Source organism: Aotus nancymaae, unplaced genomic scaffold (assembly GCF_030222135.1).
Source record: "Aotus nancymaae isolate 86718 unplaced genomic scaffold, 86718_ANA_hifiasm-v0.15.2.pri h1tg000040l, whole genome shotgun sequence".
NCBI lineage: Eukaryota > Metazoa > Chordata > Mammalia > Primates > Aotidae > Aotus > Aotus nancymaae.
The window spans coordinates 95,612,955-95,639,847 of record NW_026988454.1 but is presented as its reverse complement, the minus strand read 5'-3'; the positions used below and the strand labels follow the sequence as shown (position 1 = coordinate 95,639,847).

Below are 26,893 nucleotides of genomic sequence, written 5' to 3'. Positions count from 1 at the left end.
GCTCGGGGAGTCGGCGCCATGACCCCATCAAGGCTTCCCGGGTTCCTTTGCAGGGTCTCGTCCACCGCGTGGAGAACGGCAAGTAAGCACCTGGCCCCGGGGCCTCGGCCGCGGGCGGGGGCGTGAAGGTCCAGGCGCGGAGAGAGGCGTCTCCCGCGGAGGAAGTCGAGTGTGTCCCGAACGTTCGATAGCGCCAGGGGCTGTCCAGCTTCTCCTGCCCAGCCGACCACCCGGTGGCCTGGACAGGTGCCTGCAGCGTCCCGGGTCTCAGGTGGGACTAGAGCGAGAAGATCGCTAGGGCCCTTCCAGCCCGGAGGTCCGCGTCCCGCCGGATACGCGATGGCCCAGCAGGACCACAAACATTCCGGGTTGTTCCTTTGGGAGCTCGCAGGGCGTACCACACTTTGATGTCCCTGAGAAAAATGCAAAAGAAGGCGCTTTGGGAATGGGAGTCATTGATTTACTTATTTACATCCAAAAAAAAAAAAAATTATTTGCATCATTATTAACAGGAATGCGCGCTCTTGGTCCAGCCTCCAGCAGAAAAGGATTTGTGGCAGTTTACGGTTTTTAAAATGGGAAAAGTGCAAAAGTGAGTCAAAGGCAAATAAGTATAACGTAAATTAGATGGAGCCAGAATTGTTAGTACAGAAAAAGCATTCATGCTTTCAGTAAAACCAACATTTTTAAACCCATTTTTGTTGGAAACTTTTCTCAAGATACTAGAGGTAGCAGCCCAGACTATGCTAAACATAGTTTTAATTTATGACACATGGAGAAGTTATGTAAGTTGAAAACAATTATTGCCCTCATTGTAAATGGCACTGGATTTCCAAGCAATTTGTTTTCCTTTGTGCAATCATTTTCCCCAGATACAAACATTTTACTTAATTGTGTAAGTGTTAAATGGTCCAGAAACGATTAATACAGAAAGTGAGATTCCCACATTATTCAAACCTCAAGGTAATAATGTTAAAATTTTGTAGGGTTCTTTTAACATCCCTCTTTCACTAGTTTTAAACAATTATGAAGTATTCGACACATATATATATACACATAAATACACACATGTATATATATATATGTAGCACACAAGTACGCTATGAAGCACAACCAGCATCTGTGAACTCATTTTCCAATTTGAGAAATAGTCTCCATTGCCAAGAAGGTCTCTATGTGCTGCTTCCTGATACAACTGTGCGACTGTGTTTTTAGTCTTCACAGAAGCGGTGTCATATTGTTGACTTTTCTTTTTTCAGCTAACGCTTTGTTTTGTGATTGATCCACATTGATAGATGAGGTTGTAGTTATTCATTCAATTCAACTGTGTGAACATATGATAACATTTTCCACTGCCCTTCTCAAAGGACGTTTGGGTAATTCTAGAAACACCAAGATTGGCTGCTACACATTCTTGTGTACCTTACTTGTGCATTAGTAGAAGGAGTGCAATTCCTGGAGTATGATAAGGTCTTTTCAATTTTACAATATGATGCCAAGGTGTAACCGCATTTTCTAAATCTATAGCAATTTTCACTTCTACCAGCAGTATATTAGAGTTCCTGTTGCTCCACAAACTTGCCAAAATTTAATTTTGTCTTAAGTTTTAATTTTTGGCTGCCCAGAGGGTGATGAAATTATATCTCATTGTGATTTTGCTTTTCTGTGATTAAAGAAGTTAAAACATTTTTTCAAATAATAACTTATTGTGAAATATCTTTCTTTTTTTTTGAGACAGAGTTTCACTCTTGATGCCCAGGCTGGAGTGCAATGATGAGATCTCAGCTTACTAAAACCTCTGCCTCCTGAGTTCAAATGATTCTCCTGCCTTAGCCTCTCGAGAGGCTGGGATTATAGGCGCCTGCCCAGCTAATTTTTTGTATTTTTAATAGAGACAGGGTTTTGCCATGACCTCAGGTGATCTACCCACCTCAGCCTCACAAAGTGCTGGGATTACAGGCTTGAGCCACTGTGTGTGGCCTTTTTTCTTAACAGATTGTTTCTTATTTACATTCTTTACATGTATTTGTATACTAAACTTTTTTATTTATGTAAGTGTCACATATCTCACTTTGTGGTTTGTTTCTGTCACTGCTAAGCAGAATAGAATAATGGGCCTGCATGTGTAATCATGCAGCTTCAATATAAAAGATATCTTTTAATAAACAGATGTTTAAACAAAAAACAGATATTTATAATTTTATCGTAAAATTTTGTCTTGATCCTTTTGTTTATTGCTACTGCTTGTGGTCCTGTCTAAGAAACCCTTCTCTACCCTAGAGTCATAGACATAGGCCCCTAGATTTTCTTCTCAAAGGTTTATAGTTTTGCTTTTCACATTTAAGCCTGTATTCTACCAGGAATTGATTTTTGTACATGGTGTAAGGCAGGAAACCAGTTTCTTTTTTTTTTTCATGTCAATCCCTTGTCTCGGGTTCATGCATTTATAGGACCTTTCCCCTACTGATATAATGCCAGCCATCATAAATCAAGTTTACTTATATATATATGCATACATTTATTTCTTGGCTCTTTTTTCAATTCCATTGACCTATTTGTCTATTCCTGTGCTGATACTGCCTGTCTTGATAATCATAATCATAACTTTGTATAAATCTTATCATTTTCTGACTGTTGCTTATGTATAGAAACATGACGCTTAATGATTTTGTATCTAAATTACCTTATTAATTTAAATAATTTACTTGCAGATTTTGGGGAGTTTGCTACTTAGACATTCATGTTATCTACAAATAGTGACAGTCTAGTTTCTCCCTGTCTAATTCTTTTTTTTTTTTTTTTTTTTGAGAAGGAGTCTTGCTCCGTCACCCAGGCTGTAGTGCAGTGGCACAATCTTGGCTCACTACAATCTCCACCTTCCAGGATCAAGTGATTCTCCTCCCCAGTACCTGGGATTACAGGTGTGTGCTGCCATGCCTGGCTAATTTTTATATTTTTTGTAGAGATGGGGTTTTGCTGTTAGCCAGGCTGATCTCGAACTCCTGGCCTCAAGTGATCCACCCGCCTCAGCCTCTCAAAGTGGTGGGATTACAGGCTTGAGCCACCACACCCCCTCAGCCTCCCTGTCTAATCCCTGTATCTTTTTCTTTCCTTGCTCAGGTTTCCAACACCTTGTTGACTAGAAGTGATGACAGCAAGCATATTTATCTTGTTTGTGATTATAAAGGGAATGCATTTGTAATTTTTCATTAAGGTATGATATTGGAATCATTTAAATAAAACTGCTACATTTTTTTTGAAAGTCACCATCTCCTAATAACTTTTAAGGCATATTTTATAAACGAATCCTCAGGGAAGACGTGTAGCTATCTCCCAAATAACTCTGTTCTTTTAAACAAAAGAAATTACCTTCTTTTTGTTGTTGTTGTTGTTGGAACTCTTTATTTTGGATTTACATTTACTTACTGGATTTAATGATCCATAACTGTGGGTCTTCAGTCCAAGCCTTCTACACTCCCTTCCTTTGTGAAATAAAATTTGATGAAATATGAGGAAAAAAGGTGTGATATTAGCTACAGTTGTTCCCTTTTCCATTTAAGGAAATCCCTTTCTACGTAGGATTTTGGGATTTTTTTTTTTTAATTTTGTTTATGTATTTGATTTTGGTTTTGGTTTTTATTTATTTATTTTTTTTTTTGAGTTGGAGTCTCCTCTGTCACTCAGGCTGGAGTGCAGTGTTGTGATCTCAGCTCACTGCAACTTCCACCTCCCAGGTTCAAGCGATTCTTCTGCCTCAGCCTCCTGAGTAGCTGGGATTACAGGTGTGTGCCACCACGCCCAGCTAATTTTTGTATTTTTAATAGAGACGAGGTTTCACCATGTTGGTCAGGCTAGTCTTGAACTACGACCTCAAATGATCTGCCCATCTTGGTCTCCCAAAGTGTTGGGATTACAGTTGTGACCCCTGTGCCCAGCCTTGTATTTGTTTCTTAATGATGAGTAAATCTTGAAGTTTACTGAGTTGATTTTTCTCATCTTACTGTGGTGTTTATCATTTTCTGCTTTCATCTGTTGAGGTGTTAAGTTCCAGATTTTTCAGGTGGTAAATCACTTGCATTCCTAGAAAATATTCCAAAGAATTATGGTGATTATATTTTTAAATATAATGTTGTGTTTGTTGTGCTTATATTTTGTTTAGAAATTGGCCTGTAATTTTCTTCTCTTATACACTGCAACCTCCACCTCCCAGGTTCAAGCGATTCTTTTGCCTCAGCCTCCCGAGTAGCTAGGACTATAGGAGCATACCACCACATCCGGATAATTTTTGTATTATTAGTAGAGACACGGTTTCACCATATTGGCCAGCCTGGTCTCAAACTCCTGACCACATAATCCGCCCACCTCGGCCTCCCAAAGTCTGGGATTACAGGTGTGAGCCACCGCGCCCAGCCGTTCCTGGTTTTAAAATTAAGGTTATTCTAGCCTCATAAAATACATTGGGGATTCTACTCACCCTTTTCCCTTCTTTGTTAAATTTTGTTTAAGATTGTAATTATCTATTCCTTGAGGGTTTGTTACAACTCCCCTGCAAAACTATCTAGACCTGCTCTTCTCTTTGAGGGAAGACTTTAAATTACTTGTTTAATTTCTGTATAATTATTATACGTATCCGGTTTCCTCTTCTTAAGTCAGTTTTGATAAGTTAACTTTTTCTGGGAACGTTTTCGTTTTGTATTGTTTCAATATGTAGGCACAAAGTTTGTGGTATTTTTTAAAATTTCCTGCTTTCCATATAATTATGTACTCTCTTTTTCTCACATTATTTATTTAGCCTTCTCTCATTTTTTTGTAGTAGCCTTACCAAAGGCTTTACAACACTTCCAGCCTTTTTTTTTGAGACAGAATCTTACTCTGTTGCCAGGCAACAGGGCAGGCACGATCTCAGCTCACTGCAAACTCCGCTTCCTGGGTTCAAGCACTTCTCCTGCCTCAGTCTCCCGAGTAGCTGGGACTACAGGCATACGCCACCGCACCCAGCTAATTTTCGTATTTTTAGTAGAGATGGGATTTCACCATGTTGGCCAGGATGGTCTCGATCTCTTCACCTTGTGATCTGCCCGCCTCAGTCTCCCAAAGTGCTGGGATTACAGGCATGAGCCACCACGCCTGGCCACACTTTCAGTCTTTTTTTTTTTTTTCTGAGACAGAGTCTTGCTTTGTCACCCAGGCTGGAGGGCAGTGGCACACTGCAACCTTCACCTCCCGGGTTCAAGTGATTCTCCTGCCTCAGCCTCCTGAGTAGCTGGGATTACAGGCACACGCCACCACACCTGACTGATTTTTGTGTTTTTAGTAGAGACGAGGTCTCACCGTGTTGGCCAGGCTGGTCTTGAACCCCTGACCTCAGGTGATCCACCCACCTCAGCCTCCCAAAGTGCTAGGATTACAGGCATGAGCCACTATGCCCAACCAGCCATTTGGCCTTTTTATTGAATTTTAGATTCGTTATTTCTGAATTTCTATGTTTTTCTTCTTTTTTTTTTATTTGGCCTAATCATTTTTCTTTTCTTTGAGATAGAGTCTTGCTCTTGTCACCCAGGCTGGAGTGCAGTGGCACCATCTCAGCTCACTGCAACCTCTGCCTCTCAGGTTCAAGCGATTTTCATGCCTCAGCCTTCCAAGTAGATGGAATTACAGGCACCCACCACCTTGCCTGGCTAATTTTTGTATTTTTGGTAGAGACTGGGATTCGCCATGTTGGCCAGGCTGGTCTCCAACTCCTGACCTCATGATCCACCCACCTCAGCCTCCCAAAGTTCTGGGATTACAGGGGTCAGCCACCACACCCGGTGGCCTAATCATTTTTGTTTTTCTTTTTTTTGCTTTCTTTTTCTTTTCTTTCTTTCCTTTTTTTTTTTTTTTTTTTTTGAGACAGAGCCTTGCTCTGTCACCCAGGCTGGAGTGCAGTGGCATGATCTCAGCTCACTGCAGCCTCTGCCTCTGGGGTTCAAGTGTGTGTGCCACCACGCCCAGCTAATTTTTTCTGTTTTTAGTAGAGATGGAGCTTCACCTTGTTGGCTAGGCTGATCTGGAACTCCTGACCTCAAGTGATCTGCCTGCCTCGGCCACCCAAAGTGCTGGAATTACGGGCGTGAGTCACCACGCCCAGCCTAAAAAAAACTTTCACAAAGCCAAAAATATGTACGCAATAAGAGAACGATGAAAAATGATAAGGCTAGCCGGGCACAGTGGCTCACACCTGTAATCCCAGCACTTTGGGAGGCCGAGGCAGGTGGATTACCTGAGGTCAGGAGTTTGAGACCAGTGTGGCCTGCCTGGCAAAACCCCATCTCTATTAAAAGTACAAAAATTAGCCAAGCATGGTGGCACATGCCTGAAATCCCAGCTACTCAGGAGGCTAAGGCAGGAAAATCGCTTAAACTCAGCGGGCAGAGGTTGCAATGAACCGAGATCATGCCACTCACTACACTCCAGCCTGGTCAACAGAGTGCAACTCTGTCTAGGGAAAAAAAAAAAGAATTTAAAAAAATTTACCAGTTATTTTATATTCTGAATTCTGTATACAAAATCTTTGGTGTCCCGCTGTTACTTTGTACATTGATTCTACTGACTTGTTTGTGGGGCTTTGTTTCCTTGACTGTTTTTCTGGGATTCTCTCTGTGAGACCACCATGAGACATGGGTGGAGAGTTATTTCTCTTGAGAGGATTTGCATCTACCTCTGCCATGTGTCTGGGAACACTTCAGCTTTAGACTTGGGTCCACTTTATAATAAGATGTGTGGGGGTGGTCAGGCGCAGTGGCTTACAGCTATAATCCCAGCACTTTGGGAGGCCAAGGCAGATGAATCACCTGAGGTCAAGAGTTCAAGACCAGCCTGGCCTACATGGTGAAACCCCATCTCTACTAAAAATACAAAAATTAGCCAGCCGTGGTGGTGCACACCTGTAATCCCAGCTACTCTAGAGGCTGAGGCAGGAGAATCGCTGGAACGTGGAAGGTGGAGGTTGTAGTAAGCTGAGATCGCATCACGGCACTCCAGCCTGGGTGACAGAGCAAGACTCCATCTCAAGAAAAAAAGATGATTAGGGATTTCTAGGAGATGCAGAAGATGCAGATAGTGTGTAGTTAGGCCTAAACACAGATGTGGGTCAGCCAGTGGCTTCAGAATCTCAGAGGGGCTTCTTTTTTTCACATCTTCACTCAGAACCAAGTTTAAAGTGGACACTTTTCCTTCTTTAACTGTCTTCTAGTTCCTTGGTATTTGGAACAGCATCATAAGCATCACCTGGGAGCTTGTTAAAAATGCAAGAATCACAAGTCCCACCTAAAACTACTCAGAGTGTATGTTTTTACAAAATTCCCCAGGTGGTTTTTATCTATGTTTTAAATCTTTCAGCTGGGTGCAGTGGCTCACACCTGTAATCCCAGCACTTTGGGAGGCTGAGGCAAGAGGATTGCTTGAGCTCAGGAGTTCAAGACCAGTCTGGGCAACATAGTGAGACTCCCCCCTCATCTCTACAAAAAATAAAAAATTAGCTGGGCATGGTGGAACATAGCTGTAGTCCCAGCTACTGAGGAGGCTGAGGCAGGAAGATGTCTTAGCCCAGAAGATCAAGGCTACTGTGAGCCATGATTACGCCACTATACTCAAGCCTGGGCAACAGAGCAAGACCCTGTCTCAAAAAATAACAAAAATCTTCCAGTTTACTGTCTTTTCTCAGTATGTGAGCCTCCCTAAGTCCTGGCCTCTAATATGCTTTCTGTTTTGCTTGGGCTTAAGAGACTGTTATCTCCCTGCTGTCCTGAAAGCTCTATATCCCAAGCTATAGGCAAGAAAGACACAAGAAGGCTGGGCGCCATGGCTCACACCTATAATCCCAGTACCTTGGGAGGCCAAAGCAGGTGGATCACTTGAGGTCAGGAGTTTGATACCAGCCTGGCCAAGATGGCAAAACCCTATCTACTAAAAATACAAAAATTATCCCAGCGCATTGGTGGGTGCCTGTAATCCCATCTACTCGAGAGGTGAGGCACAAGAATCACTTGAATCCGGGAAGTAGAGGTTGCAATGAGCTGAGATCATGCCACTGCCCTCCAGCCTGGGAGACAGAGCGAGACTCTGAAAAAAAAAAAAAAAAAAAAAAAAAAAAAAATGACCAGCCTGGTCAACATAGTGGAACCCCATCTCTACTAAAAATATAAAAAATTAACTGGGTGTGGCGGCTAATATTTTTACTCTGTCTCAAAAAAAAAAAAAGACAGGAAATGTAGCTGTTTCACTTTGTTTACCTCACTGGACTGTCTTTTCAGTTTATCATTATTTACTTTCATAAAGGTTCTATCTTTGATTTAGAAGGGATTTTTTTTTACCTTTTTAGGTATTTTATGGCTGTAGGGTTTTGGCATTTCTGATTTCTCAAATTGCCAGAGACAAAAGCTTTGAGTTGTGTGTTGTTTTTGTATATGTGTGTATGTGTGAGAGAGTCGTTCTTTTGCTTTGATTATGTCTTCTTTTAGAAGGTGTTCTTCTTGTCTATTTTGTCCACGTAAACACAATTCTAAATAGGTTTGGGTAAAGTCAAACCACTCCTTGAAGTAGAAAACCTGGACTTTATGGTTGTTATTTCCTTACACTATTAAAAGATGGCTTTTACTTTAAGTTTGTCAGCTATTTCCTGTGTGGTCGAGTTAGTCAGAAGTCTGCTGATAGCCAAAATGAAATATGAACATTAATACTGTTACTATTGCTCAACACATACTATTTAATGGCAGAATTGACAGGAGTGGTCCTTGGGCTTAGCTCCTCATCTGACACGCCCTCGTTTCTTATGATCTGCCTTTGAAGCTACTTGTATGTGCTTCACTGCCAACACCCCTGGCAGGCTGATGTGCACACACTTGTGTCCAAAGCTGTAAAGCCTGCAGGTACCAAGGAGCACAGTGTCCCTTCTTATCTTGTACTGTGCAGGAATGAGGGGCATTATCTTCCCCCGTGTTCTGTCACAGTTACCTGACTACAAAAATAGTTCTGTTTATGTTTCCAATGGCCTCAGAGTCCCTTGAGAAAACTGGTCTTTCAACTTTTCCTTGTAAACCCTCTTTCTACAGATAAAGTCTTTAAGAAGTCTGCAAGGTCATATTAGGGACCAGTTTCTCAAACTTACACTTTGCTAGTCTTCTCTTTTCCCAAGATACAGTTTTCTGTTCTTCACCAGAAACCCTTATGCAAATTAACTTATGCATTCCAGAGTTAGGCTCAAGTTATTGATGCCCTTACTCACTGTGTACACATACACAGACATACACTTATTCTTTTATCTTAACTGTATGCATATGTATTTGCGTCTATTTCTTTAAACGAGGTAGAGTTATGTAGTGATGGCTGGAATATGAGAAAGATATGTGTAATAAAAAAACATTCTAATTGTATGTAGTGCTGTCAAGGGCTTACAAATAATTCCATCAAAATAACAGTAAATACTGTTTGTCACTACACTAAATGCATAAATTGTCCCATTTATTCAGCAATCTCGTGTGATAGGTACTGTGATTTTCTATTTAGAGGGAAGGAAACAGACAGGGAAACTTGACCAACGTCAAACCCCTAGTAAGCGGTTGCATTTGTTTCCTATTGCAGCTATAACGTATTATCACAAATTTAGTGGCTTAACACATTTTGCAGTTTTGGAGATCAGGAGTCTGAAAGGGGTCTCACTGAGCCAAAACCAGGGAGTTAGCAGGGCTGTGTTCCTTCTGGAGGCTGCATCCATTTCTTTCTCTCTTTTAAGCTTCTGGAGGCTGTCCACATTCCTTAGCTTGCCCCCTTCCTCCATCTTCAAAGCGGGCAACATTGGGTCAGGTCTGTCTTCCAACTCTCTCTTCCATTTTAAAGGACCCTTGTGGTTACATTGACCCACCCTGTAATCCTGGATAATCTCCCTATTTTAAGGTCATCTGATTAGCAACCTTAATTCTGTCTGCTACCAAAATTCTTCACCATGTAACCAAACCTGTTCACAGATTCTGGGTATTGGATTCTGATTATCTTTGAGACCACTATTCTGCTTGCCACAGGGTTGTAGCTGGAACTTGTACCCAAATTTTTCTGCTTCTAAAGCAATTTCTTTAGCAAGCCGAAAACCCTTAACACTGAGATCACTTTTTTCCCTGTGGTTTTGCGCTTATTGAACGTTATCTCAAGAAGGGTTTGGATAACTTTCATAGCACTGAAAGTTTAACTCTCTTTACAAATTAGAGAGAAAATGATCTCATTTTCTCATTACACATTGCAGATACCCAGTGTATGTTAAAATTCCAAGTTCTATCTTAGATTCGGGGGTACATGTGTAGGTTTGTTACCTAGGTATATGTGTGATGCTGAGATTTGGTATACAAATAATCCCACCACCAAGGTTAATGACCCAACAGTTAGTTTTTCAGCCCTTGTACCCCCTCCTTCCCTCACCCATAATAGTATCCAGTTTCTAATGTTGCCTTCTTTATGTTCCTGAGTATCCAGTGTTTCACTCTATAGAACTATACATGAGAATATGCGATATTTGGTTTTCTGTTCCTGCATTAGTTCCCTTAGGATAATGGCCTCCAGCTGCATGCATGTTGCCACAAAGGACATTATTTCATTATTTTTATGGTTGCATCGTATTCTATGGTGTATATGTACCACATTTTCTTTATCCAGTCCACCATTGATGGGCACCTAGGCTGATTCTGTGTCTGCTGTTGTGAATAGTGCTGCAGTGAACATGCAAGTGTATGTGTCTTTTTGGTATGAAAAATGAGTTGCTTTCATTTGGGTATATACCCAGTAACAGGACTGCTGGGTGAAATGATAGTTCTATTTTAATTACTTTGAAAACTCTCCAAACTGCTTTCCACAGTGGCTGAACTAAGGTACATTCCCACTAGCAGTATATAAGCATTCCCTCTTCTCTACAGCCTCACCAGCATCTGTTGTTTTTTTAACTTTTTAATAATAGACATTCTGACTGATGTGACGTGGTCTGTCATTGTGGTTTTAATTTGCATTCATCTAATAATTGTGATGTGGAGCATTTTCTAATATGTTTGTTGGCCACTTGTATGTTTTCTTTTGAGAAGTGTCTCATCACGTCTTTTGTCTATGTTTTAGTGATGTGGTTGTTTGCTTGTTGAGTTAAGTTGCTTATGGATTCTGGATATGAGACTTTTCTCAGATGTGTAGTTTGCAAATATTTTCTCCCATTCTGTAAGTTGTATGTTTACTTCACTCTGTTGATAGTTTTTTGTTTGTTTGTTTGTTTGCTGTACAGAAGCTTTTAGTTTAATTAGGTCCCATTTGGCAATTTTTGTTTTTGTTGCAATTGCTTTTGAGGACTTAGGTATAAATTCTTTCCCAAGATCAATGTCCAGAATAGTGTTTCCTAGGTTTTCTTGTAGGATTCTAGCAGTTTGAGGTCTTACATTTAAATCTTTAATCCATCTCAAGTTAATTTTTGTATGTGATGACAGATAGGGGTCTAGTTTCATTGTTCTGCATATAGATGCCAACTATCCCAGCACCATTTATCAAATAGGGAGTTCTTTCCCCATAAAACAATGTTTTTTTAGAGACATGGTCTCACTATGTTACCCAGACTAGAGTTGAACTCCTGGACTCAAGCAATCCTCCCTCTTCAACCTCCTGCATAACTGAGACTACAGGTGCATGCCACTGTGCCCAACTTGATGTATTCTTTAAAGTTTTAGTTGACAGAAAAAGAGGACCATAATTAGGATTTAAATATAGCCATCTGTGACTTTTAGAGATTGGAATCCTAAATATTGTCCTGAAAAGTTTGTACCACTAAGTTACTCTTAATATTCAAACTCCTTTTTTTTTCTTTTTTGGCATTGCTTCAGATAGGAATTAATGTTTTAATATAAGTTTCTCCAGTGTTGATAATGGTTAACTAATTTATTTCATAACCCTTCTTTTCAAACTGGTAGTCATCCAGGAAGGGAAATGGCTGCCTAAGGAAGAATTTCCACTCTGTATCTTTTTGTACTTTGAGAAATGTGAATGTATAAATTAAAAACAAATAAATAAAATTTATAAATGTTTGAAGTGGAATAATATTTTTTTGTTATCTCTACTTTTCTAGGATCACCCCTTTTGTGTCAGTCTCTGAGGAAAACAAGTTCTTCTCAAGGAGGAAAGTCTGAACTTGTCAAACAGTCCCTTAAGAAGCCAAAGTTACCAGAAGGTCGTTTTGATGCACCAGAGGGTTCCCACTTAGAGAAAGAACCACTGGAAAGTAAGTATAGTTAAGCACCTCTCAATTTTTAAAGTATCAAGGAAAATGTTTTAGTTATTGAGAGAATGAATGAAAGAAAAGAAATATGTTATTGCTTAAATTCTTTAGTAATAAAGCATATTTCAACAATGAGTAAAATCACCATATTAACCAACAATACATGTGAGTTTCTTAATAAAGAAGATTTTCAAGACTCTAACAGGTATTTGATTATGTTTGCTTTATTTTACTTCATTATTCACATAAAATATACAAGTTCACATAACAAAATATATATAAATATATTTGTTGATACAAATGGCATCACATTATTTGTATAATATACACATTATATATATAAAGTGGCTGTATTTATTATACCTTATTATTCACATAAGTTAAAACCTTCTTTGATACAAATAACATCAACATCGTGTTATTTGTGTCAAAGAAGGTCTTAACTTATGTGAATAATGAGGTATAATAAATACAGCCACTTTATATATCTATAATGTATATATTATATATATAAAGAACTTAAGTAACTCAACAAAAAATCAGAAATAGCAAAGCACTTGAGTCTTAACTTATATATTTTGTTATATGAATAATGAGGTATGATAAATAAATATATAATATGTGTATATTATATATGTGTGTGTGTACTCTAATAATTGACCAAAAAAATCAAAAATAGTAAAGTTCTTGATTAGACATTTCTCCAAAGAAGGTATACAAATGTACAAGTGGCCAGCAAACACATGGATGGAAGCTCAGCATCATTATCATTAGGGAAATGCAAATGAAAACTATGAGATACTACTTCACACCCACTAGGATGGCTATAATAGAAAAAAATGGAAACTAACAGGTGTTGGGAAGGACGTGGAGAAATTGAAACCTTCATGCATTTCTGGTGGGAATATAAAATGTTGCAGCCACTGTGGAAAACAGTATAGCTATTCCTCAAAAAGTCACACATAGAACTACCGTTTGACCCAGCAATTCTACTCTTAGGTGTGTATCTAAAGGAATTGAAAGCAGGGACTTGAACAGGTATCTCTATACCTATGTTCATCGTATTATTAACAGTAGCCAAAAGGTGGAAACAGCCCAATGTTCATGAACAAATAAATGGTTAAGCAAAATGTAGCATATACAGACAGTGGAAAACCATTCAGTCATAAAAAGCAATTGAATTTTAATATATGCTATACAACATGGATGGACCTTGAAAACATTACGCTTAGTGAAATAAGCTGGACCCAGAAGGGCAAATATTATATGATTCCATTTATATAAAGTACCTGGAATAGACAAATCCATAGAGACAGAAAGTAGAATAGAGGTTATCAGAGACTCGGGGGACTAAGGGGGAAGTTACTGTTTAGTCGGTACAGAGTTCATTGTGGGGATGATGAAAACATTTTAGGTATAGATAGTGGTGATGGTTGTACAACCCTGTGAATATATTTTTGTTACTGCTTTTGTTTTTGAGATAGAGTCTCATTCTTTCACCTAGGCTGGAGTGCAGTGGCATGATCTCAGCTCACTGCAACCTCTGCCTCCTGGGTTCATGCAATTCTCCTGTCTCAGCCTCCTGAGTAGCTGGGATTATTACAGGTACACCACCACGCTGGCTCATTGTTGTATTTGTAGTAGAAATGGAGTTTCACCATGTTGGCCAGGCTGGTCTTGAACTCCTGACCTCAGGTGATCCAGCTGCTTCAGCCTCTCAAAGTGCTGGGATTATAGGCATGAGCCACTGCACCTAGCCGTGAATGTATTTGATACTACCAAATTGTACGCTTAAAAATGGTTAAGTGATAAGTACTATGTTGTATATATTTTACCACAGTGAAAAAAGAAGAAAGCAAAAAGCAGCACATTTTATAAGCTAATCATCTATTTGACATAATGGTAGGCAGGCATTCAACGTAAGTTTTGTATCACTCAAGTTAATGTTGAACTTAGCATTGCTTAGAAACTGTACTGACAAACATCACCAAATACAGCAGGTGCTCTTCGATCCTTGTTTTATTTGAACAATCCACAATCTTTCACAGTGTTAACAGTTCCTTCTGGAGATCTCCTGCCTTGATTTCCATTATGCTTTCCTTAGTTTCATTTTGTGTGTGTGTGTGTGTTTTGTTTTGTTTTGTTTTGTTTTTTGAGATGGTTTTGCTCTGTTGCCCAGGCTAAAGTTCAGTGGCATGAGGCTCACTGCAGCCTCAACCTTCCTGGCTCAAACTATCCTCCTGCTTTAGTCTCCTGAGGAACTGAGACCACAGGCACATACCACCATGCCCAACTAATTTTAAAAACTTTTTTGTAGAGATGAGGTCTCGCCATGTTACCCAGGCTGGCCTCAACTCCTGGGCTCAAGCAGTCCTCCTGCCTCGGCCTCCCAAAGTGCTGGGATTACAAATGTGAGCCACCGTACCTGGCATGCTTTATTTAGTTTCTCACTCTGTTTCTTCAACCATTTCTTCCTGGGCCCCTTTTAAAGATCGTCTGCTTCTGTCCAACACCTAAATGTGAGTATTTGCCAGGCCTCTGTTCTTAGCCCCCTAAGCATTTCTAGGGAGATTTCATATTTCCCTAAAATGATTTGATTGATTGAGGCAGAGTCTTACTCTGTCACCGAGGCTGAAGTGCGGTGGTACTGTCACAGCTCACTGAAGTCTCAACTTCCTGGGTTCAAATGATCTTCCCTACCCAGCCTCTCTTGTAACTGGGGCTACAGACACGCACCACCACAGGTGGTTAATTTTTCTATTTTTTTGAAGAGACAGAGTCTCACTATGTTGCCCAGGCTGGTCTTCAACTCCTGAGCTCAAATGATGCTCCCACCTCAGCCTCCCAAAGTGCTAAGATTACAGGCATGAACCACCACACCCGGCTTAAAGTGATTTTAAATATCACTTATGTGTTGGTGATTCACACATTCATACTTCTAATCAGACCTCTTTTCTGAGTGTCACTCTCCTGTCTCCATTTGCCTCCTGAATATCTTTCTTTGCATATTCCAAATGTCTCAAAATTAATATTTCCAAAACTAAAGTCATCCTGTACCCATTGTTCCAACTCACCTTCAGCCCTCCCACCAGCCTGACCTCATATCGTCCTCTTCCTTCTGGATTTCCAGTCCACCCCGTCGACCAAGTTACCCGAGCCCAAAATCTGGGGATAATCCTTCACTCCTGCCTCTTCCTGTCTCCTGTTACTTCCAAGTCCTAACCAAGTCCTGTTACTTCTACCCTCTTAACATCTCTCAAATGTATTCCCTCTTACTCATCCTACCAATAAGGCCCAAATTCAAGCTGTCAGTAGCTCACTGGTCTCCTAACAAGCCTCTCTGCTTCCTTGTTTCCTTCCTTCTAGTCTTGTCTCCCTGCCTCTACTTTATTCTAAGCAAACTGTGTAGGTTGTCTCCTTGAAAAGAGTAGATTATTAAGATGATAAAGGAAAATGTAGCTAGGCACCCTGCTTGATGTAAAGATGAATAAGAAGGGAAGATGATGTAAATAACTATGAGCAGGACATCGTATGCTCACTAGCGTGAGAGATACACAAAAAGATCAGAGAAAAGTAGACAAAAGAGAGCTAGGGTCTAAGGAAAAATAATTTTTTTTTTTTTTTTTTTTGAGATAGAGTTTTGCTCTGTCACCCAGGCTGGAGTACCATGGCACGATCTCGGCGTACTGTAACCTCCGCCTCCCGGGTTCAAGCGATTCTCCTGCCTCAGCCTTCCAAGTAGCTGGGATTACAGGCACCTGCCACATGCGTGGCTTAATTTTTGTATTTTTAGTAGAGACAGGATTTCACCATGTTTGTCAGGATGGTCTTGAACTCCTGACCTCAGGTGATCCACCTGCCTTGGCCTCCCAAAGTGCTGGAGTTACAGGCATGAGCCACCATGACCGGCCAGAAAAATAAAATTTTTATAAGTAGGTAAGGTATGGTAAGGAGAATTAATAATAAATAGATAAGGTATGGTAAGGAGAATATCTCAAAATAGCTGGAGAAAGTTATGGTCAAAGTGAAAGAGGCTGCAGAACATTAGCACTTGCAAGACACAGCTAATGGGCCTCTTTGGCTTCAGCATAAATTATATATATATATTCAGTTAATACAGGGGTGTCCAATCTTTTGGCTTTCCTGGGCCACGTTGGAAGAAAAATTGTCTTAGGCCACACATAAAATACACTAACACTAACAATAGCTGATTCACTAAAAAAAAATTACGCAAAAAACTGTGTTTTAAAAAAGTTCATGAATTTGCGTTAGGCCACTTTTCAAAGCCATCCTGGGCCACATGCAGCCCGTGGACTGTGAGTTGGATAGGCTTGAATTAATCGAATATAAAGCTAGAAACGCAGGTTCAGCTCAAATCTGGGAGGGCCTGAACTGCCAGGTTACAGTGTAAGGGCTTTATGCAGTGAGCAGTGAGGAAATGTATTTGGATACAGATTGTTTTAAATTAGCTTTATTAAATATAATCTGCATATAATAAAATTCACCCATGTTAAATATATGGTTGAGTAAGGTGTTTTTTGGTTGGTTGGTTTTTTTCTTCGTTGTCTTTTTTTTTTGAGACAGAGTCTTGCCTTGCTCCGTTGCCCAGGCTGGAGTACAGTGGCGCGGTCTCAGCTCACTGCAACCTCTGCCTTCCAGGTTCAAGCCATTCTCCTGCATCTGCCTCCTGAGTAGCTGGGATTACAGGCACCCGCCAACATGTCTGGCTAATTTTTGTATTTGTAGTAGAGATGGGGTTTCACCGTGTTGGCCAGGCTGGTCTCAAACTCCTGACCTTGTGATCCACCTGCCTCAGCCTCCCAAAGTGCTGGGATTACAGGTGTGAGCAACTGTGCCCAGCTAGTGAGTTTTAACAAATGTTTACAGTCATGGAGACCACACAAAGTATAAAATAGTTATGTCCCCTAAAGAGTCACCAGGCAGTTCATCCTCTCTCTACCTCCTCCCAGCAACCATTGATCTGTTCTCTATCATTGTAGTTTTGCTCTTTCTAGGATTTTATATAAATCAAACTCTACAATATGTAATCTTTGGTGTCTGGTTCCTTTCACTTAGTATAATGTGGAAGAGGGATTCTGTTGCATTAGTCTAAAATGCGACACCAAGAGCAGGAACCAGGGTGCTAACGGTGAGAGCAAAAAGTTTCAGAAAACTGTAGGTTAATATAAGGGCAAAAATTAGGTTAAACAAATGTGAGGAAGAAGAGACATGGAAATATAGAAGGTTGTGGTCAGAAGAGTGCTCACAAGAGTGGGATTTGGAGAAGGAACATACTCAAAAAATAATAAACTCCAGTGGACGGCAGAAGTAGATATGAAAGTCATCAGGAAAGGGATTGGTGACCTCTGTAGCCTCGGTATGTGATGATTTATTCATGTGAATGTTGATATTAGGGATGATGGGGAGAGAGATGAAACTATGAACCAGAATATTGATCTCATCCAAAAAGATAGAAGAATCTTTGAGTTTATTCTAAGACTGGAGAAAAGCATTGGTTAAGTAAATGTTAGAGAATTCCAAAAAGAGAGGCTATAGAGATGAGCACTGGAATGAAAGGCTGGAAATAGCAGTGAGGAGGAGGGACATCTTCACCTGTTCTTTCTTCCCCAGTGCTATGGACTGAATTATGTCCCCCAAAATTCATTTGTTGGAGCTCTAACCCCCCATGTGATGGTATATGGAGATGGGGCCTTTGGGAGATGATTAGGTTTAGATCTTGAGAGTAGGGTAACCCTTTAAGGGATGGAACTATTTTACACTTTGTGTTATTTACTTGACTGTAAACATTTGTTAAAATTTGCTGAACTGCATACTTAAAATGGGTGAATCTTATTATAAGCAGACAATACTTTAATAAAGCTGATGGTAGTCTCCTCGTGGTGGGAATAACTCCCTTATAAGAAGAGATACCAGAGAGCTTGCTGTCTCTCTTTCTCTGCCACATGAGGACATAGCAAGAGGCAACCATCTGTAAGCCAGGAAGAAAGCACTCATGAGAACCACCCATGCTAGCACCCTGATTTCAGCCTACCAGCCTCCAGAACTGTGAGAAAATAAATTTCTGTTGTTTACTCTACCTAGTATATGATATTTTGTTATGGCAGCTTGAGCTAAGACATCCAGTGAGCCACAGAGATGAGTGAGAAAGAAGAACTTCCATTAGACCTTCAGGGGAAGTCATAGAGTAGGAAAAAGCCAACTTGCATTGCAGTCAAAGCATGGAATTCTTTAGGAAACAGAGTGATGATGAGTATGAGGGAGAGTTTATTCACAATATAACAATAATAAAAGAATGAATATTTGAAAAATGTTCAGGGTAAATTCTGGATCCTTTTTCTGTTGCCTATAGAGAGGCTTTATGATTTTGGTGAAGATCATGTAGTTTTCAAAGAGATACAGTTTGGGTAATCATTCTCCTGCAGTTCCCCCGTGCTACGCAGGAAAAAATAAAATCCATATGCCTTTTCTTCTATTAATCTGTCTTTTGTCAGTTGATTTTCAGCAAACCTTCAGAGGCCAAAGGGGGAGTTTTTCCTTGGCCCCTACACCTTCTTCCGGAGTCCAAGCAATGTGGTTCCTCAATAGAACAGGTTCAAACATCTGGGCTTAGTGTAAGTAGCTACAATGATGACCTCAGCAGAGAATACCCACCTTGAGGGAGTGTGACACCCATACCCCCAAAAGTCTAGTTGCCTTTTGGTGTATGGCTCAGGAGTATAACTGACTTCTCCAGGGATTGAATGTAAGCGAGACCTAAGTGACCCTGGGGTTTGGATGAAGCAGATCTGGGTTTGAACTGGAGCTCTCAGAGGCTTCTGCTCTCTGGGTTTCAGTTTCCTTCTAACACCTGCCTTAGGATGCCCTTGTGAGAAGAAACTGAGATGATGGAGCACTTTGCACTTTCCCTTTCTAGCCTTGCCAGAGTTTGTTATTCTTGTATGTATTTGTTTGTTTGCCCTTTTTCTAGCCTGCTTCAGTACTCTGTAAACCCTGTGAGAGAAGGGGCCTTGTATTTCATGGTCACTACTGTATCCCTTACTCGATCTTTACATAGCATAGGGCCTGGCAGAGTAATAGTGGAATAAATGAATGAAACTGTGTGCTTACAGGATTGCCATGAAGATAAGAGGAAATCTCTTCATTCATATGATATGTATTAAGTATCCTCTGTGGGCCAGATACTGAAACAGCGATGGATAAACAGACACATTTTACCACAGCGAAGCTTAAAACATTTTAGTGGGAGAGACAGACAATAATCAATTTTTTAAATATACTAAATTAGTGATAATTGCTGAAGAGAATTCAAATGTGGGAAGGAATGGGAAGTGTTGGGAGGGTGGCCACAGTAAATAAATAAAGAAATAGATACAGTTTAAGAATTAAGGGCCAGGCACAGTGGCTCACGCCTGTAATCCCAGCACTGTGGGAGGCTGAAGTGGGCAGATCATTTGGGGTCAGGATTTTGATACCAGCTTGTCCAACATAGTGAAACCCCATCTCTACTAAAAATACAATAATTAGCTGCGCATGGTGATGTATGCCTATAGTCCCAGTTACTCAGGAGGCTGAGGCAGGAGAATTGCTTGAACCTAGGAGGTGGAGGCTGCAGTGAGTCAAGATCACACCACTGCACTACTCCAGCCTGGGCAGGAGAGCTAGATTCCATCTCAAAAAACAAGACAAAACAGAGAATTAGAGCTCTCTCTAATAGTTGGTTCCTCTCCTGTTTTTTCCATATACAGAGCAGTACGGTGTATGGGCTGAGAACAAGATTGCAGCCAGGATGTCTGAATTCAAACTCAGTTTTATCACTTAGAAGCTGTGTGATACAGAGCAACTTTCTTAACCCTTTTTGCCTTATTTTCTTCATCTATAAAATTGGAACAATAATTATCCTTGTCCCCTAGGTTATTAGGAAGATTAAATGAATTTGCATGCATAAAGTGCTGAGAATTGAGCCTGGCTTATGATGGGGATTCTTACTATGGACACATGGTATTAAGAATAATAATTACCATTATGCTTATAAATGGCAGTACCAGCCAGCCAGTTGCTGAAGCCAAAACCCTATGATGAGGAACAGTAATTATCTAGTTAAGATTAATTGGCATTCCTATGCACCAGGCACCATGCTAAATCCTTTACATGGATTACCTTGTTTAATTATCAACACAGTGAGGGAAGTATGATTGTTTTCCCCATTTTACTGTTCAGAAAACTGGCATTAAGTCAAAGGACTCCTTCAAAGTAATCTTATTTCAAGACCTTTCAGGTCTTATGAATTTGTAGTTTGTATTCTCTTCTCAAGCTCAGGAAAAAGAATCACATTTACAGTTCATTTAAAGCCTGCGTGGTAACCTGTTTACTAAGATCTAGCCTATCGTGCAACCCTGTCTTTAAAATTGACCATAGGCTGGGCTCAGTGACTCTCACCTGTAATCCCAGCACTTTGGGAGGCCGAGGTGGGTGGATCACTTGAGGTCAGGAGTTCAAGACCAGACTGGTCAACATGGTGAAACCCCATCTCTACTAAAAATACAAAAACTAGCAAGGCTGCTGTCACACACCTGTAATCCCAGCTACTCAGGAGGCTGAGGCAGAAAGATCACTTCAACCCAGAAGGCAGAGGTTGCCATGAGCCCAGATCACACCATTGCAATCCAGCCTGGGCGACAGAGAGAGACTCTGTCTCAAAAATAATAATTAATAAATAAAATAAAATAGACTATAATCCTTTTCCTACCTCCATTGACTACTTTATTTATATCTTGTTTTCCTTAGAATTTCCAGATGATGTTAATCCAGTGACCAAAGAAAAAGGTGGACCCAGGGGCCCAGAACCTACCCGATACGGAGATTGGGAACGAAAAGGGCGCTGTATTGATTTTTAAGTCACATATTCTTTAACCTCAGTATTGTTTTCTGAATACGTACATCTGAATTAACTTATTTCTGATTGTTTTCTTTCTTTATGTCCTTCATGTCATGTAGTTTCCATAATGTGTTTAAATATATATATGATGGCTTTGGAAGAAAATATGCTGCTATAAATTAGGAAAGGGAAAATATTTTTTCATTAACATATGTTAATTTAACAAGTATAGAAATATTATTTTTTTGAGACATAGTCTTGCTGTGTTGCCCAGGCTGGAGTGGAATGGCACTATCCCAGCTGCAACAACCACCCTACCAGATTCAAGCAATTTTCCTTCCTCAGCCTCCTGAGTACTGGGATTACAGGAACTCACCACCATGCCTGGCTAATTTTTGTATTTTAAGTAGTGACAGGGTTTTGCCATGTTAGCCAGGCTTATCTCGAACTCCTGACCTCAGTTGATCCACCTGCCTTGGCCTCCCAAAGTGCTAGGATTACAGGAATGAGTCACCACGCCCATCCTAGAAATGATTCTTAGAGCTGTAGGCCTTTACTTCATCATTTTTCAGTTTAAATTAGTTGCTTACAAAATGCACAAATAAAATAATTTTTAAAAAATGATTGTGTTGCTGTGTACTAGGGGATAGTGGCTTTTAACATGAGAGTTAAATAATGCGTTATAGTTTGAGACCACAAAAATAACAGAAAATCTTTAACTTGGAGCCTGTTAATTACTTACTCAGTTACTTGGGCTCAAATTCTGACTCTACCTCTTACTACCTATGTGACCTTGGACAACTTACTTAACTTCTCTGTGCTTCAATACCTTATGTATAAGTGGAAATAATAATACTTCTGATGCCGGTAGGCTGGAGGAGGTCCCCAAACACTGGTGGGACCCCCACTCCAGCCGATATCCAGGCTCTTGACACCATGATGAGAAGGAATTCAAGGACAAGTCGGAAAATAGTGAAAGTACTGAGATTTATTGCAAAGTGAAAAAGTACACATTCTGCTGGGTGCGGTGACTCACATCTGTAATACCAGCACTTGGGGAGGCCAAGGTGTGTGGATCACTTGAGGCCAGGAGTTTGAGACCAGCCTGGCCAGCGTGGCAAAACCCCGTCTTTACTAAAAATACAAAAATTAGCTGGGTCTGGTGGTGCGGGCCTTTAATCCCAGCTATTTGGGAGGCTGAGGCATGAGATTCCCTTGAACCCAGGAGACGGAGATTGTAGTGAGCCAAGATTGTGACACTGCTCTCCAGCTTGGGCAACAGAATGAAACCCTGTCTCAAAAACAAACAAACAAAAAAACAACAACAACAACTACACATTCAAGAAAGAGTAGTGTGGGCATACTCAAGAGAGTCACTCTGGAGTTTAGGGCTTCTACCTTTACGTGTTTCTGTAACCAAGAGGTGGAATATTCATGAGGATTCCTGGAAAAAGGTGAAAATTTCTTGGAATTGTGGTGCCACCGATTTTTACACCAAATACCAGTGTTCCCAGAATAGTCATGCCACTGGTCTGTGTGTGCTTTAGTATGGTAATGAGCATATAATGAGGTACTAAGTAAAACCCAGGTCAAATCCAGTGTGGGTCCAGTAGGTCTTAGCCAACTTGGCTCACATCCTGGTTTTTCAGGATCTCATCAGCCCCTAGTTTATTCTCATCAGCCCCTAGTTTATGCAGCTATTTCAACAGTTTCCTTTTTGCTAGTCATGTAAAACTGCTGCCTGGAATTTAAGAACTTAAGAATGACGAATTCGTATATTTGATGGAAGAAATATCTAAGCAACAAAGCATTCAGGCTATTGCATGGCTACTTTTAACCACTTACATTAAACTGCAAGAAGGAATAAGTGACTTAAAGACAGAATTTATAATCAAAAGGGAAGCAAAGCAGAAATATTTGGGAAACTCTAAGCCTAGACATGTGGTAGAGAATGAAAGAGCATTTTCAGCAGAGAAAAGCAAGCCACTTTTTGCTAAAGAGATTAATGTGGCTAGAAAGGAGCCAGAGATTATTCATCAGGACAATGGGAGAAAGATCCCAAAGGCATTTCAGAAATCTTTGAAGCTGCCCCTCCCATAACAGTCCCAGAGACCTAAAATGGCAAAATGGTCTAAAGGGACAGGCCTAGGGCACTCTCTAAGGGCTTGCTGCCTTGGGCCTCTGCTCCTGGCATTCTGGCTGCTCAGGCAGCTCTAGCTCAAGCGGCCCCCAGTGTGTGCCTCGACCTGCCACTCCAAAAGGTCCAAGCTGTAAATCTTGGCAGCACTATCCAGTGATGCACGTGGTTTCAGATGCTGCTTGCTGGTGCCCCCATTCCAGAGGGCACAAGCAGTAAGCCCTGGTGGCCTCCACATGGTGCTCATTCTGCAAGCACATAGCAAGAGCTTTAAGACATAGCAGCTTCCCCCTAGATTTCAAAGGATGTATCAGACAGCCAGTGGGCCCACGCAGAGACTTATTGCAGAGGCAGAGCCACTGCAGAAAGCCCCTCTACTAGGGCAATGCTGAGTGGAAATGTGGGACCAGAGCTGCTACAGAAGGTTTCTACCAGGGCAGTGTACTCTGAGCCACAGGGGCAGGACCACCCTGGGACCCCAGAACTGTAGAGCTACTGGCATGCAACACCAGCCTGGAAAAGCTGCAGGCACCTGACTCCAACTTGTGAGAGGAGCCACGTGGACTACAACAAGCAAAGCCATAGGCGTGAGATTGGCCAATGTTTTGGAGGCCCACTCCCTACCTCAGTGTTCACAGGATGCCTGCATGGAGTCACGAGAGATGATTCTCCACCTTCAGGATTTTTTTTTTCCCCAAGATGCAGTCTCATTCTTTTTTCTGTCACCCTGGCTGGAGTGCAATGGCATTGTCTCCGCTCACTGCAACCTCTGCCTCCCAGGTTCAAGCAGTTCTCCTGCCTTAGCCTCCTGAGTAGCTGGAATTACAGGCACCCACCGCCATGCCTGGCTAATTTTTTTTTTTTTGTATTTTTAATAGAAACAGGGTTTCACCATGTTGCCCAGGCTGATCTTGAATTTCTGACCTCAAGGGATCCTCCCGTGTCAGCCTTCCAAAGTGCTGGGATTACAGGCGTGAACTGCTATGCCCAGCTGAGCTTCAAGTTTTAACGTCTGCCCTGCTAGGTTTCTGACTTGTTAGGGGCCTATTACTTCATTTTTCTTTCCTATTTTTCCCTTCCCTTTTGGAATGGAAATGTATATCCTATGCCCTTGTATCTTGGAAGTAGATAAATTGTTTTCACAGGCTCACAGGTAAGACTTTGGACTTTTGAGTTGTTGCTGGAATGAGTTTAGACTTTGGGGCTATGAGGATAGAATGAATGTATTTGTATGTGATAAGAGCATTAGCTTTGGGAGGACAGTGCCAGAATGCTACGGTTTGAATGTTTGTCTCCTCCAAAACTCATGTTAAACTTAATCCCCATTGTAATAGTATTAGTGAGATGGGAAATCCAACTATGCTACTTGATAGGTAGGACCTCTGGGAGGTAATTAGGATGTAATGAGGTCATAAGGATGAGGCATTAGTGGCTTTATAAGAGAAAGAACTGAACTAGCACATTTGGCCACCTCACCATATCATACTCTGTGATGCCTCAGGACTTTATTATAGAGAATCTAGTCTCCACCAGCAAGACCCCTTGAACTTGGCCCACATGTCGCCCTTGAACTTGGACTTGCCAGCCTTCAGAACTGTAAGAAATAAATATCATTTTTTAGCCAGGCACAGTGGCTCACACCTGTAATCCCAGCAGTTTGGGAGGCTAAGGCGGGTGTATCACCTGAGGCCAGGAGTTCGAGACTGGCCTGAACAACATGGTAAAACCCCATCTCTACTAAAACTACGAAATTAGCTGAGTGTGGTGGTGCGTGCCTGTAATCCCAGCTACTTCGGAGGCTGAGGCAGGATCACGTCATTGCACTCCAGCCTGGGCAACAAGAGCGAAACTCTGTCTCAGAAAAAAGAAAAGAGAGAAAGAGAAAGGAAGAAAGCAAGCAAGAAAGATCATTTTTTAATAAATTACCCAGTTTCAGCTATTCTGTTATAAGCAACAGAAAACAGACTAAGACAGTAGGTGTAGAGGGCAAATATAAAAAGGCAGGGGATAAAATGGACTAGCTCAGTGAGTTTGGATGACTCAAAACCTCCTACCCTGTGGACTTTTGATAATTGGGTCAGGAAAAGTCAAGTCCAGTTTACAGATCTGGAATAATGGAGGGACAGGAACTGCTGGGCTCCCATAAGGTATCCTTTGCTGCATGTCATCTGGCCTCACTCGCTCTCAGAGGTTGGGCCTTCAGCTCCGAGGCTACACTTGAATTAGAAAGGTTTTGCAAAGCCTATAGAAGACAGAATGTAGTAGGCTGATAACTGTGTGATATGATTTACAAGTGCAATATTATTTGAGAAGATTGTACAGAGACTCAAGAGAATAAAAATTATTATCTCAGAAACAAATTAACTAGTGTGTAATTAGGACTAGTCATTTGGTCTTTATATCAGTTTTCTCTCTCAGTCAACATTCATTCTTCTAGTTGCAATTACTATGTATGCTGCAACATAATAACTACATTTCTTTAGAAATAGTCTATAATTTAGTCAACCTCCAACTGCCCAAGTTAATAAAAGTTTTTATTAAGTTAACATTCGAAAAATAGTATGTTAGGCTGGGCATGGTGGCTCATTCCTGTAATCCCAGCACTTTGGGAGGCCAAGGCAGGTGGTTCACCTGAGGTTAGAAGTTCGAGACCAGCCTGGACAACATGGTGAAACTCCCATCTCTACTAAAAAATACAAAAATTAGCTGGGCATGGTGGCGCATGCCTATAATTCCAGCTGCTTGGGAGGCTGAAGCAGGAGAATCGTTTCAACCCAGGAGATGGAGCTTGTAGTGAGCAAAGGTTGTGCCACTGCACTCCAGCCTGGGCAACAGAGCAAGACTCTGTCTTGAAAAAGAAAAGAAAGAAAGAGAGAAAAATCGTATGTTAAATTTTTGTTGTATAATTTTGTTTGTGTTCTACACTAATTATCATGATGTGCAATAGAAGAAAGACAATTTATATACTTCAAACGCTAATTAAAATATATAACAGTCAAAGTGTTGTATTACGATAATATAATTCTTAACCTCTGTTAATAGTAACATATTTCACTACAGTTCTCAAATATACAGGTGAAATTTGGCAGCATGAAGACACTTGTAGTCTGTATGTCTATCAAACATTTATGAAAAAACTTGAAGACTATCAATTTGGCACCTACAAAAGATGATGTGGTAGCCATGGAAATGCATCACCCAGATCTCCTGTGAGAAGCAGAGTTGATTGAGAACCCTCGCTGCTACCCCATAGGATCTACCACTGTGTTCCTGCTGTTCCCAGCCAATGAATGAGAATGGCAGGGCTATTAACACTGGCCCACTCCCCTGGTGGGCAACATTGGCTCAAGGACTTCCCACTAGATTGCCCAGAATTTTCTTAGAAACATGCTAATGTGTGAGATTCTTCCTACCCCATGACGCCTTTCCTTCACTCTCTCCTTCACAGGTGTCAAACCCTACCTACTCCCCTCCTTCATAATTCACAGATATCTCCTCCAATAAATCTCTTTCAAACTTAATGCTGTCTTGACATCTGTTTTGTAGAGAATCCAAATTAACATGGATTTTTTTTAAAAAACAACTT

The 26,893-nt window shown here is 40.9% G+C and overlaps 1 protein-coding gene across 1 annotated transcript; it reads left to right on the top strand.

Moving 5' to 3' along the window:
• SDHAF4 (succinate dehydrogenase complex assembly factor 4) lies at positions 1-26,828 on the top strand. The gene is made up of 3 exons (XM_064360924.1): positions 1-82; positions 12,125-12,277; positions 21,080-26,828. The coding sequence occupies exons 1-3, from the start codon at positions 19-21 to the stop codon at positions 21,187-21,189; spliced, it is 327 nt and encodes a 108-aa protein (XP_064216994.1). The 5' UTR covers positions 1-18; the 3' UTR covers positions 21,190-26,828.
• Positions 26,829-26,893: the final 65 nt, after the last annotated feature.